The sequence below is a fragment of the Manis pentadactyla genome, chromosome 10 (genome assembly GCF_030020395.1).
Source record: "Manis pentadactyla isolate mManPen7 chromosome 10, mManPen7.hap1, whole genome shotgun sequence".
NCBI classification, from domain to species: domain Eukaryota; kingdom Metazoa; phylum Chordata; class Mammalia; order Pholidota; family Manidae; genus Manis; species Manis pentadactyla.
In genome coordinates this window covers 71,939,901-71,954,136 of record NC_080028.1, presented here as the reverse complement: position 1 = coordinate 71,954,136, position 14,236 = coordinate 71,939,901, and the positions used below count along the sequence as shown (strand labels likewise).

The window sequence follows — 14,236 nt, the reverse complement described above, 5'->3', positions numbered from 1 at the left end:
CTTATAAGGCAGTTTAGCATGATAAACTCTGTTAGGTTTTGCTTGTCTGGAAAAAAATCTTTCTCTCCTTCAATTCTGAATGATAACTTTATTGAGTAGAATATCCTTGCTTGAATTTTTTTCTTTCAGCACTTTGAATATATCATGTCACTTCCACCTGGCCCACAAAATTGCACTGAAAAATCTTGCTAGGCTTTTGAGGGTTCCCTTGTATATAACCAGTTGCTCTTCTCCTGATGCTTTTAATATTCTCCTCTTGTCTTGAAATTTTGACATTTTAATTAATGTGTCCTGGTGTGGATCTCTTTAGGTTCACCTTTTTTGGAACTCTTTGGGATTCCTGGATCTTGATGTCTGTTTCCTTCACCATGTTAGGGAAGCTTTCAACCATTATTTCACCAAATAAGATTTCTGCCCCTTTCTCTGTCTTTCTCCTTCTAGGAGCCCTATAATGCAAATATTAGTCTGTTTGATGTTATCCTATACGTCCCTGAAACTATCTTCCCCTTTTTTCATTCTTCTGCTCTGACTGAATTCCACTGTTGTGACTTGCTTTTGATCAAGGAAATGTTAACAGAAGGGACATGTGCCTCTTGAAGGCAGAGGCCAGTGCCTAGCTGAAAACATTCTCTTTCCCTCTGCTCTGCTGAATGGCAGTGTCCCAGATGGTTATGGCTCTGTGGGCCTGGGTTGCAATGGGAGAATGATCAGAGCATAGCCCCAGGTGACCAAGGAGGGGCACTGTTACAGGCTGAATGTTTGTGTCCCCTCAAAATGCATTGTGATATTTGGAGGTGTGGCCTTTGGGATGTGATTAAGTTTATACACGTTCATGAAGGATTTGTGGGCTTATAAGAAAAGACACCAGAGAACTTATTCTCTTGAATGCTATCATGCCATGGGAAGGACGCATTGAAAAGTTGGCCACTGAAAGCTAAGAAGAGAACCCTCAGTAGCCACCAAATCTGCTGGCCCCTTGACCTTGGACTTCCTAGCCTCCAAAACTGTCAGAAATAAGTTTCTGTTGTTTAAATCATTCAGCCTCTGATAGTTTGTTCTAGCAGCCTGAGCAGCCTATGACCACCAAATTGCACAAATGGAATTTGGGTGGTGTTTGTTACTGCACCATGACCTCATCTATCTTGACCAATATAGCATCCGAAACCATGGATTAATCACTGTGCAATACTGCCTCTTCACTGCCACCAGAAACTTCTTTAGGAGACTTAATATTACTGAACAAGCCCTTTATAGTGTATTGCAGTCCAAAATGAAAGAAACCTAAAAGAACACAAAATTAACAACACAAAGGAAGAGCAAACACCAAGCCAGGTACATTGGCCCTTTAGCTCACCCATAAGCTGCAGACAGTTTCGTTTCTTCTTTCACTTAAACCAGAGTGTGGGGAAGTTGGCCTTGGGCTAAAGGTGATAAAACAGCTCAGAGCCAGAATGTAAAGAAGTACAAAGCTAGGAAACCCTGCTGAGTGAGTCCTGCAATGGCAGATTCCAAGGCAAAGATGTTCTTCCTCTCTTCTCTCCCTCTAACATAGATTTCTGAATGTCCCTCAGAAGCCTTGTTTGCTTGTAGGCATAAAAAGGCTAATTTGACTGGAGCCAGGTCTCGGGGTCGTCTGCTAGTTTCCCAAGAAGATTCCCTTTGAAGATCAGCTCCTCTGAACTCCTGCTTTCTCTCAGTGAAGTCGGGGTTCTTGTTTGCAAAGTCGAAGAATGAACTTAGCAAACACCCAAGGTAGGAGAGCCAGGGAGAGGCTTTTATTGAGAAATAAAGTGAAAGGAAAGAGCTCCTGCCTCACACCGGGAGGGGACAAGAGAGCCCAGGGTGGTGCGTTGTCTAGGGGATTTATAGTTCCTTGAGGATTTTCAGGAATGTGGGTAAAGGGCTAGGGGTGCAGACTTGTACCATGTGCCCTGCCCCCAAGGTGGGCTGGGTTGTTGTCTGTTTGCTAGGGCTGTTTACAGTGAAGTCAGGGGTTATGCTGAGGTACCATTGCGGAACACTCAGACATTCCAGGCCAAGTTGTTCCTGGCCTTTTGACCTTTAACTGATCTCACTGAAGATGTCTATATTCCTAGTCTGGTATCCTTTATATTGTTACATTGCCTTGACTGTAAATATCCTGCCTTACTTTTTCCAGAGGATCTCACCCTACTCTGACTACACCCAAGGCCCCTGTCTCATCAGCACTGTCCGAAGTGTCACAGTCTGTCATGTGTTAAGAGTTTTTTCAAAGTGGCTTCACTCTGATTTCCAGGGTGTCCTGATTATTTCCAATTTTAAGGTTCACCGTGTCTTTTCAGGGAAGTTGGATTTCTTCCTTTCAAATCATTGACTGCCACCAACAATCGCAAGACACAAAGCATGCAGACAGTGGTATCTGTATCATTAGATGATTTGAGAGGCAGAAAAATATCCTCCCATTCAATAAATATTGGTCACATGCCCACTCCATACTAGGCACTATGCCAGGCATCAAGGCATAACAGTGAATTCATTTTATATGTGGTTCTTACCCTAATGCAGTTTTCCATCAGGTAGGGGAAACAGAAAAAAAAAATGTAATAAATTAAGTACATATAATTGTGGAAGTGCTATTAAGGAAAAGGCATGGTGCTAATATACAGAATGAAAGAGGTGAGTGTGGGTTTGGGGGAAGAGAGTCTGATGTTAGTTTGGGGTCTTCCAAGAAGCACTCACAAAGGACGATGTGAGGTAATGCAAATAATGAGTATTTTGGGCTGAGTTGTTCCCCACCCCACCCGAAATTAATATATTCAAGTCCTAACCCCAGACCCCATAGCTCAGATTGTGACAGTATTTGGAGATGAGGTCATTCAAAAGGTGGTTCAGTTAAAATGAGGGCATTAGGGTGTGCCTAGTCCAACCTGAATGCTGTCCATATAAGAAGAGATGCCATGTAAGGGATGGGCATGCCCAGAGGAAAGGCCCTATGAGGAGGCAGTGAGAAGGCAGCCATCTGCAAGCCAAGGAGAGAGGCCTCAGGAGACCCAAACCTGGGACCCCTTTGGCTTGTGCTTGCAGCCTACAGAACTGTGAGAAACAAATGTCAATTGTCTAGGCCGCATGGTCTATGGTCTTTGATTACGGCAGCCCTAGAACACTAATGCAGTGAGTTACCCCAGCAGCTACTGAGGCAGGATGAGCTGGGGAGGGACAAAGCAGGTGCTGCCTGTTCCCCATGCAGCACTTGTTCAGGTGGGCTGTATAACTGATGGAACAGTGTCCCCCAGAATTCTTGTCCACCTGGAAATAGGGTCCTTGCAAATGTAAATAGTGGATGATCTCAGTCTAAAAACAATCCTGTATTTAGAGCGGGCCTTAACTTTAATGACTGGTGTCTTCCTAAGAGAAAGAAGAGGACAATGTAGACAGACACACAGAGAAGAGGCCACGTCAAGATAGAGGCAGAGATTGGAGGGATGCAGCCACAAGCTGAGGAATGTCTGGGACCACCAGAAGCTGGAAGAGGCAAGGAAGATTTCTCCTCTAGAGCCTTCAGAGGGGGTACAGCCCCTTGATTTAAGACTGAAGACCTCCAGAACAATGGGAGAATAAGTTCCTGTTGTTTTATGCAACTCCATCTGTGGCAGTTTGTTACAGCCGCCACAACAAACTAATAGAGGGGAAGATGTGCCTCTGAACGGCCCATAGGACCATGAGGAAAGAAAGATAGGGACTTTGCCCAGCTTCCTCCTATGTGCTGTTTCCCTCTAGGAGACCGCGGCCCTGAATCCGTTTGCCTCCTGCTGCCACTTTGGCAACTATGTGTGATAGTGGGGTTTCATCCAGGTCTGAAAATTATCAGGGGAGCCAGACCCAGATCCAGGTAGGGGAAGTGGCTGAAGGCCCAGGACAAGGGCACTGAGGTCATCTGAGCAGGAGATACTATGTGTCCAGTATAGATACCTGACTCTTGTGGCTGTGGTGAGAATTAAATAAAAGAATATGTGCAATGGGTAAACACAAAATGCGGTCTGTCCGTACAATGGAATACTGTTTAACCTTAAGAAGGAAGGAAATTCTGATAACATGCTTCAGTGTGTCTTGTAGTTCAATCTTGAGGATATTACGCTAAGTGAAAGAAGCCAGTGCCAAAAAGATAAATAATGTATGATTCTTCTTGTATGAGGTTCCTAAAGTAATCAAATTCATAGAGTCAGAAAGTAGAATGGTGGTTGCCAGGGGCTGGCAGGAGGGAAGATTGGGGAGTGAGGGTTTAATGGGCATAGAGTTTTAGTTTGGAAAAATGGAGAATTCAGAGATGGATGGTGGTGATGACTGCTCAACAACGTGAATATACTGAATACCACTCAATTGTACATTTAAAAATGGCTAAGATGTCTTCAACGAACTGGAACAAATAGTTCAAAAATTCATATGGAAACACCAAAGACCCCGAATAGCCAAAGCAATCCTGAGAAGGAAGAGTTAAGTGGGGGGGATCTCGCTCCCCAACTTCAAGCTCTACTACAAAGCCACAGTAATCAAGACAGTTTGGTAATGGCACAAAAACAGAGCCACAGACCAGTGGAATAGAATAGAGACTCCAGACATTAACCCAAACATATATGGTCAATCAATATATGATGAATGAGCCATGGACATACAATGCGGAAATGACAGTCTCTTCAACAGATGTCCAGGGGTTGAAAGCTTTATCCCCCCGTAGAACTGCTGTCGGTTTTCCCTCATCCTGTGACTCACAGGACAGAGTGGACCGCCCCCGAGGGCTGAAAGGCTCTGGATCGGAGGCCCACCCAGCACGGAGTCACGCCAAGACTCACCCCTGCCGCTGCCCCACCCGGTGACAGGTGGGGCCGCGAGGGCGACCAGGTCCCCGCCTCTTCGCGCTGCCTGCCGGGAGCCGGAGCCTCTTCCGGTTGCTCTGGGCCACGGAACTCCGACTCCCATCGACCCCCGGGAAACCGCAGCGGGGACGCGCGGGCTCTGTCGGAACGCGTAGTTCCGTCTTTGGCCGTGCTTCATAGCCGGAAGCGGGGACGAACGGGGCTGAGAACTACCGAGGTGAAGGTACGGGAGGCGGCGAGGGGTCAATCTGCGCGGTAGTGGGGTGGCCGGTGAGGCAGTCAGAGGTGCCTGGGTTGGGTGGAAGGACATCGGCTCGCACACACGAGGAGGGTTGAGCCGCCGCCGCCGCCGCCGCCTTTGTCGCGAGTGCGAAGTAGGGACTGGAGCTGCTGCCGCGGTGACGCCGGGGACTCTGTCGCTAGCCCTCAGCCCTTCTGTCTCCCACTTCCCCGGGTCAGCGCGGCCTGCTCCTCCCCGGCCCGTCGCCCCCGCCTCCATTTCCCGCCCTCTCTTCACCACACACACGGTCCCCCCGATCATGGATCCGGGCAGTGGCGGCGGCGGCGGCGGGGGCAGCAGCAGCGGGAGCAGCAGCGACTCAGCGCCCGACTGCTGGGACCAGGCGGACATGGAAGCCCCCGGGTCGGGCCCGTGCGGCGGCGAAGGCGGCCCCTTGGCGGCGGGGGCCGCCGAGGCCCAGCGTGAGCACCTCAGCGCGGCCTTCAGCCGGCAGCTCAACGTCAATGCCAAACCCTTTGTGCCCAACGTCCACGCCGCCGAGTTCGTGCCGTCCTTCCTGCGTGGCCCGGCCCAACCGGCGCCGGCGCCGGCGCCAACCACCACGGAGCCTGCAGTGGCGCGGGAGGCCCTTCGGGCAAAGGGGCCGGGACGCGGAAGCAGCCGAGCGGGAGGCCGGAGCCCACCTTGGTGGGGTGTGGGGACACGTCTGCGGTTCGCCTCGCAGGGCGGGGTACGCGCGGCCTCGGGGCCCGGCGGCACGTGGGGCGCTGACAGCGGCGCCGGGCGCGGGCAGCCCTGTGTGGGGCGGCCCGGGCGCGGCGGAGGGCCTGGAGGAGCGGTAGCTGCGTGTCGGCGACATGGGAGGGATCTAGAGCCCGTCCCTTCCCCGGGGGCCGCAGCTACCTACTAGAACTGAAAACCGTATGGGACGGAGAGGGCCCGCGGCCATCAGTACCATGAGGCCCAGACGTGGGACAACTGGAACCAGGAGGTGGGTGGGCGTTGAGCGAGCCAGACTCAAGGAGCTGGGAGGACGAGCGCCCGACTTTTCCTTCACCTTATGCCTAGGTGAGAGAGCGTTTCTTGCTCCAATTTCTATTATTGAAACTGTAATTAACGTTTTGGATATCTGGCACCGAAGTGTCCTGCAGGAATCCCAAGATGCATTGTAGTCTTGGGATCCCGCAGAAACTGTTGGCCATCACTTCAGAGGTCTTTCAGTTTTGTAAAGCATTGTGTAAGCTTGTAAAGTTAACAGTGTCAAAAGTAAGAGGTCCTCCCGTAATGTGTATAGGAAACTACATTGATTTGTGTTCTCTTTTTCTTAAGTGGTGCTTGTCTTCTTAGTGACACGTTTAGAATTTTAATTTCGTCAAAATCGGATAGCTTATTCAGGCTGTGTGGTATTGTAAGTCACTCTTTATGTTCACGTGTCAGTAATTAGCCTGTTCAGATACTTGGTATTATAGCTTACTAGTTGTCACGTGCCGTTCTGACCATAGCTAGTAGACTGTTTTGTGTGTTTTCAAGTCAGGTTTGGTCTTTAAAAAGCTTTCTGTATTTCGGGGCTGCTTAAGTGATAGGATGACATGCTTTCGGGTACTGATCTTGTGGGAATGTCAGATGTGTGAAGTTAACTATTCTCCCCTGTATGAAAAAGTGCTTATTTTACGAACTGTCAATATTGGCTTAAAGAGAGAAAGGAATGTACCTTCGTGAGCCAGGGTATTGGAGAACCATATCACAGATGTTCTTGGCAATTTGTGAGAATCGATTGTTGATTTCTCTTTGAAGTTCCACGTTGTATTTCCTAGATAAATGGACATCATAAAAGTCTCTGGGAGTTTAGCTTCTTCAGAAACTTGCCACAGTTTCTGTATTAGAGGCAGAGAGCTTGGAGAAGTACTTCTGTGAAGTAAGTACATATATGAGCACAGTTTGAATTTGGTTGTTTGATTTTCTTGATGTTTTGCCTTTTAACAAGGAAACTTAGTATTTATTTCTTTGCTTAGATCAAGCAGTTTGGCCTACTTAAATAAAGTTCACTTACCAGCCCCTAAAAGTGCCCGGTTCCCCATACCTTATCATGCAGATTCCTTTTATCCAGCCATTTTCTTGTTTCTTTTTTGGCCGTCCCTCCTCACTCTGGAGCCACCAGCACCACTCTGGCTAGACTTGGAACTCCATTTCCAGCTTGTCCATCCATCAGCCAGTGAGTCAGGAAGGGACAGCCATCCTCAGAGCAGTGATCTGGAGTAGACATTGTTGGGTGACTAGGTAGGTAGGTTGGGTGACTGTTAGGTAGAAGAGCTGTCTTTCCTCTTACTGGCATTTGCCAACTTGCTGGTTTATTCTTAATCCTTTTCTCTGTGACACTGTTAGAAGTGGAGATGTAAAAATATCTAAGGAAGCGGTTATAAGAGAAGTACTTTCTTTGTTACTTGGTGGTCAGTTTTTTTCAGTTATATCAAACTGTTTTGGTGTTACTGACTTTGTCAACTGCTTCTACAAAATGCCAGTTCATATTTTTAAAAGTGTCCTCCTTAGGGTTGTCTATTGGAAAAGAATGGTTTCTAAATTGAGGTCCAGAGAGATGTGGGACTGTTGGATTGCATGTTTGAACCCATAGAGGTCCATAAAGTACCACCATCATAGCAGAGAACTATGCCTGGAAGAAGCAAAGAAAAAAATTGGAACTTGCCCTTAGAAATTTACAAAGGGGGAGCCATAAAAGTTGCAAGTTTTTTTATAGTGAGGAAATAAACAGAAGGGGAGCATCTTTTCTTTGGTTGTTAAGCCCTTGTTGAGATTTGTTGTGGGTCCCTGTTTTTAAACTAGATAGGAGGAAGAGCTCTTGAAGGAGGAAGTCTAGAGGTAGAACACTGAATGACTTCCTAACTGTTCCTGTCTAGGATGAATATCTGTCATTTCTCCTGAAAACAGGCTAGTTGGGTTTTTCTGGTGGTTCCTTGAGCAGCCAGTTGCCATAAATGTTTTTGCACAGTGTCAGAAGGCTGCTGGGTGGTTATGCCTGTTTCCAGCCATCCCAAGTCAAAACTTGGGATTCCGTGTTGATCTTAGCTCTCAGAAAAAGTAATACAGGTTTCCAACGGAATGATTAAGTAGAATACAAATTAAGTGTAACCAAGTGTAATTCATTTAAGTTCAGTTCTCTACAGATCCAAGTAAATTGACTACGTGATGCTCTTTAAAGTAGAAGTCCTGAAATGAATGAAAATGTGGAAGACAAGGGTTGTGTGTAAGAGAACAAACATTTTCTATGCTAGAATGTACATATTTTACTTATTTTGAGTTTCAATTTGCACACAGTTCATTCTTTTTTATTGTTGAATGAGAAGTAAGTTTAGCGATTTAATTCAGGATTACTTGGTGTCTTAGTCCATTTGGGCTGCTGTGTAGTACAGTACCACAGACTAGGTAGCTTGTAGACAAAATTTTTATCCCTCACAGCTCAGGAGGCTGGAAGACCGCGATCAGGGTGCCACCCTGGTCAGATGAGGGCCTCCTTCCCTCTCTCAGATCAGATTGCTGACTTCTTGTTCTCACATGGTGGAAGGGGCAAGGGAGCTCCCTGGGGCCTCTTTTATAAAGGAGCTGTTTGTAAAATGCATTCTTGAGGGCTCTGCCGTTAGGACTTATGTCCTCCAAAAAAACCCCACCTAAGTCCAATACGTGAGGCATTAGAATTTCAACATATGAATTTTGGGGGGGACACAAACATTTCAGAGCATAGCACTTGGACTTGTAGAGCATCCAGGCTTCTGTAGTAATGGTGTGGTGTCCTTTCCACCACCGCACCCTTAGCATCTCTCAGAACTCTGCCAGTAAAAAATGAATATAGAATAAAAATAAAACCAGCGGTCCTCAGAGGAGGAACTATCTCCAAAACATAGCACATTGTATTATGGAACCTGAATTTTAAAGAGAAATGTTCTGTTTCATAGTACTTGGTTTTTGATGGGTGTCTTTTAATGGGGAAGGAATGTTCTTTTTTTTAGTGACAGAGATATAATTCACATATCACAGAATTCACTGTAGTGGTTTTTAGTATATTCACAAAGTTAATGCAACCGTCACTACTACGTGGTGGTTGCTTGTTAATCACTGAGTAGTCTCAAAAGTGACCTCTTCAGGGTCACCAGAGTAGAGTGCAGAATCTTACATAATTGCTTTGTTCAGAAGGCCTCTTAGGCTTTATTATGATTTTAAGTGATACCTGTTGACTGAGAGATAAGTTTAGACAGAAGATAGGTGAGGTTCTTGACTGGATTTTCCTTTTCCCATGAGACTGAAATCCCTGCAGTAACAAAGTCTTCAGTGGGACAGTAAGTAAAGTAGGCAGAGAAGGTGAGGGGAAAATACTGTTCCAGGAGTGTTATTTCTTTTCCTGCCTCGTTTTCTAGCTAGTTATTTCTTACCTTGACTTAACCAATTATTAGATTTGGGCTCTTATTTCCTGATTTTACATGCTTGCAATGGCTCCAGCGTGAGGATTTAGGGAGTAAGCGAAGGCATTACATGAACCAGTGCTTTCCTTGTGAGCAGCTATTTGAACTGGTAAGAAATTTTGATTGAGAATAGGCCCTCTTTGGAGCAGCTTTTATTTACTGCAGCTTTTGTACATGGCTTTCTTCTGTCCCTTGTTTTTCACCTTCTCTGGAATTGTACTGCAAGAAAAGATAGCGATTAAAATTTCTCAGGGCGAGTTAGGGAAGTAGAGTAGATGACAAGTTTTAAGTCTTGTTTTGTTTTTGTTTGCTGGGGAGGAAATGTCTTAAAGTGTTAAAATATTACTGTTTTTCTAGTCGAAGAGAAAGGAATGAAAAGGATTCGATAGTCTTTTGTGGTGAGTTAGCAGTATTAGAATGGAAGTTTTTGAGATGTAAGTCTGGTTTCTGCTCAGAATGATGTATAGCAATTAATGAACAAACATTCACGTGTTTACAGAATGCAGGATACTGTGCTGGGCACTTGAAGTGACACCACAAGATGAATTAATCGTAGTCCTGGAGTCTAGAAAGAAGTCAGACCCCCAGTTTACTCTAATGGAAGACATAACGTGGTTGAGAGGGTTTCAAAGCTGAGCAGAGGAGTTGTTCATAGGTGCCCTTGTGTAAATCATTTCAGTCTTGTTATACTAATCGTAAGCCTAGAGATACATTTTCTGGTACCTGTTCTTTGTTAATACCATAAGTGTCTTTTAAGTTCAGATATAATTCACATAAAATTTACATTTCTTGTGTTTCGGTATTTTATTTCAGCTTGCTAGGAAATTGCTAGAGTAGAGCATCAGTTACCTTTTTACGCAGCTTGTGAGTTACTGCCATTACGGCTGGTGTATCTATTGGGCATGTTAATTTAGAATTTCATCATTATATTCACAGTTCTTAAATTAACTGGGAAGCAAGAATATGGCCACTATTTGGAAGTTCTTGGTTATTCTGACATCCTAAGGACGCTTAAAAAGCTGTCATTTGTTGATTCATACCAAAGCTTCTTAAAAGTAGTGTCCTTGTTTTCAGTAGAGTTTAACAAAGCAGGCTAGGGTATTTTTTTCCTAAGTGACTTTGTTTTAGGAAATCTAGTTGTCACAGTACTCCAAGTTGAGCCAGTTCCCCATCATAATTCTGCTTACTAGGTGAGAGAAACAGTAAGGATTTTTTGAGCATCTTTCACCAGCCTAACCTAAGAGTGGTTACACCCAATCCAAACCACATTCCAAACAGGTAATTGTAAGCCACTGACCTTGAACAAAGCAGAAAGTGCATGCCTTAGAATGTTGTTGGGGCAATCTCTGGGTTGACCGTTTCTGTAGAACCACAGTGGGCCACTGTACTACTCAGTGGTGTGTCCAGTTCCTTTGGATGGTTGGTTTTGGTTGCAAGGTAAGTGTATTTCTGTTCCCTTTGTACCTTAATGGGGCTGTCTGCAAAGTATTTTAAGTTCACCTACAATTTTTTTTGAAGTAAATAGGATATACATTATAAATAAACCTGTTTTAGGGTTGTTTGAAAAACATAGTGGATCTTAGTTACTCTACAGAAAGCCCACTCAGGTGGATGTGTGTCATTGCTTTTAGTGAATGAATAGTTCGTAGAATGTTAGGGCTGGAAGTGACCCTGGCAGTAGTACAGTCTTATCAGATAAAGAAACTGAAGCCTACAGATAGTGACTCCAATTCAGCAACAGTGGAGTCTGGAATCTGTTTGCCAACTGCTAGCTTAGTGCCCTTTCAATTACACCGTGCTGTTGACCGGGGAGAAGGGCATCCCTGGGGCTAACATCTTGACCACCAACCAGCATGGATTTCCTGAGAGAGGCCCTAGAATTTGCCTTTCTTGTGTTTATTCTTCAAAAGTTTTGTTAATATGGGGCTTTGAAAAGCTTGTAATGGTAAACTTATTGAGCAGTTACTTGCTTCATATGCTTTTATCTTCACAACAATCTTTTGAGGTTATGTTGAGCCCTTTTATAGATAAGAAAATTAAGGCTCAGAAAAGCTAAATAAATGAGGTGACATCTCCTAGTAAGTGGAGGAGCCAGGGTTAGACTCTACGTCTGATTTCAAAGTTTATTCTAGTAATAATAACTCAGCTAGTCTTCTCCCTGTGATTTGCTATGAAAAGGTCTTTTTGGCTGAGACACTTTTTCAGCAACTGAGTCCGTGAGATTGTGGCCTATGGCACCGCCTCCCTGTTCTGTCTCAGTAGTAGCAGGGTGACGTTGTGATAAGTAGGCAATGCTCTACTTTGAAATCACTTCTTCCTACATTTTAGGAAATAATGTGAGATAATTTGAAACAGTTCTGTTCACCGCTATAGCATTGTACCTTTTTATTTTGAGAGCATAGGTAGTTAAGGCAAAACCATGGACATTTCATGTGTTGTGTGGGCGTTTGGTTGTGATGTCTGCCTTTACTGGTTTTCAGTATTGTCTGTGGGAGAAAAATACCTCAGGCAGGCGGATTTGGTTGGGAGTGTATGGTCATCTGGGTGCTAGAGAATTTTTAGTTTCTTATGCAAATTGTACTTCAGCATCTCTTCAGTATTGTTTCTCTAACCCCTTCTTGGAAAACTGACACATACAAAGTTGTTTTTAGTCTATCGAACCCTGATGGAAATGCAGTAAATATATAGGTGGACTGCTACAGATGGTGAGAAAACTGAAGTGATAAGACTCTAAGGAACTAGTGACCTCTGAAAACCAAAAGAAACGGCTGCAGTCCAGGCACAGTGAATTACATACTTACTCGGTACGTACACCGTTTCAGCCTGTGGAGACTTTACAGGAGATGGGAAAAGGCTCTGTATTTCAGAAAACCACACTCATTCTGGAAGTTTCTAATGTCTTAGGGAACGAAAACTGAGATCTGTGTGTGGGTGTGCTTACAGCTGCAAGAAGGGTCCTACCCTAGAGGAGCTCAGAAGAGCCATCATAAGCTGGGTAATGGGGTGGGTGGGGGGTGGGATAAAAGTGGAAAGATTTGTACTACAATTGAGGAGATTCCTTAAGAGGATCTAGAACTGTGCACTTATGGCTCTTTAAATTAATTAAAACTAAATGTTTCAATTAAAAATTCAGTTTCTTGGTCATAGCCACCTTTCAAGTGCTTAATAGCCACAACGTGGCTAAGTGACAGTCATATCACAGCACAGAAACAGAACATTTCCATCATTGCAGAAGCTTGTATTGGACAGAATTTTGTCACAATGTTTCTCACTTCAAGGTAGCGTAAGACACTTGTGACTTTTGCGACAGCACTGAAGTTTTTATTCATTAATAATGAACACCATTTAGCCAACAGGACTAAGAAATTTAAGTAGGATGACTTTTGCATATTGTTGTTTTGTGTGTAAAGAGATGAAAGATTAGTTTTATACATATAAAGCAGTACACATTTAAGTTGCTGATTTATGGACTATGTGGGTTAAGCAATTTAAGAATTGGCCAGACTTTTATATTTAAAATATAACTTGAATTGAAACCTGGTTTTCACAGCCCACCACGAGTGTGGCCTTCACTGTACCCATGATCTGGCCAAGTAAGATCTCCGTGTTAAAGTCCTTTGATCCATAATCAAATCTTTAAAAAAATTGTATTTTTAAAAATTGAGGTGAAATCCATATGACATGAAATTAACCATTTGAAAGTGAACAGTTTGGTGGCATTTGGTACATTCACAGTGCTGTGCAGCTTACTACCTCAAGGTTCCAAACAGTCTCATCGCCTCCAAAGGAAATCATACTTTTCAAGCAATTGTTTAACACTCCCCTTTTCCCAGCTTTTGGCAACCACCAAGCTACTTTCTGTGTGTATGAATGTACCTATTCTGAATATTTCATGTGAATGGAATTGTACCTGTGATCTGTTGTGTCTGGCTTATTGCACCATTATCAAATTTTAACTAGTTTTAAGATTCACAGTATCATCTTTGTTAAACCATAGGCAGTACTGTTGCCTGACTGTCTTTTGGTAAAATCTTTCACTTCTTGTTTTAAAATTTTGGGTAATATACCTTTTATCACAGCCAGTTCATTAATCTTCCTTTACCATAAAGGATAGCATTCGTTTCTTTTAATTTGAGGTATGGCAGTTTTATTAACTAGTACACTTCTGATAAACTTTCCCACCTAATTAGAATTGTTCTTTTTTGAATACTTGATGAGGGTGTGTACTTGATGAGGATGTATCTTCTGAACATGGAGATACCATTAGGAAATATGAAACTGATTTCATTCCTTGGGAGGTTGACTAACTTCTCTTCGACTAGCAGATATGAAGTGTGCAGGACTTGGAAATCAAGCCCCAATGGTTATGTTTGCCAGCCATGAACAAGTGACTTTGGAGCTGGTAGAATTACAAGCCTATGCTCATTAGTAGCGAGTAAATCTGGATGTGATGTATATTATGAATAATAGGAGTAGAATGAGAAAGGGTTGGAGATGTGTGTGAGAGAAGAGACTGGGTACAAATACACTGACAAGTTTAAATGTAAAGAACATGTTGCTGTATCTGTGATTTTTCTGGTTCATTGCTCCAAAAACATCAGTTCGCAGATGTTGCCACCATTGCCATTTGAATTGTAACGTGATCCGTGGTCTGAATGCAAGGATAAGCTTTTTTT

At 44.1% G+C, this 14,236-nt stretch overlaps 2 protein-coding genes across 2 annotated transcripts in view; both read left to right on the top strand.

Annotated features, from left to right (window-relative positions):
* The window catches only part of LOC130679121 (eukaryotic peptide chain release factor GTP-binding subunit ERF3A-like), a 165,390-nt gene extending 160,750 nt beyond the window's left edge, over positions 1-4,640 (top strand). Inside the window, exon 3 of the mRNA XM_057486960.1 lies at positions 3,390-4,640. The gene's annotated coding sequence lies outside the window, so the exon portion shown is untranslated. The remainder of the gene's footprint in view (positions 1-3,389) is intronic.
* Positions 4,641-5,284: 644 nt separating this feature from the next.
* LOC130679120 (eukaryotic peptide chain release factor GTP-binding subunit ERF3A-like) lies at positions 5,285-8,533 on the top strand. Its single transcript, XM_057486959.1, has 2 exons — positions 5,285-6,159; positions 6,906-8,533. Exon 1 carries the CDS (start codon positions 5,390-5,392, stop codon positions 5,999-6,001), a length of 612 nt encoding a protein of 203 aa, XP_057342942.1. The 5' UTR covers positions 5,285-5,389; the 3' UTR covers positions 6,002-6,159; positions 6,906-8,533.
* Positions 8,534-14,236: the final 5,703 nt, after the last annotated feature.

What these genes read in the sequence shown, in the direction of transcription:
- LOC130679120 (XM_057486959.1), top strand. Translation starts at nt 5,390, where the DNA reads ATGGATCCGGGCAGTGGCGGCGGCGGCGGCGGGGGCAGCAGCAGCGGG.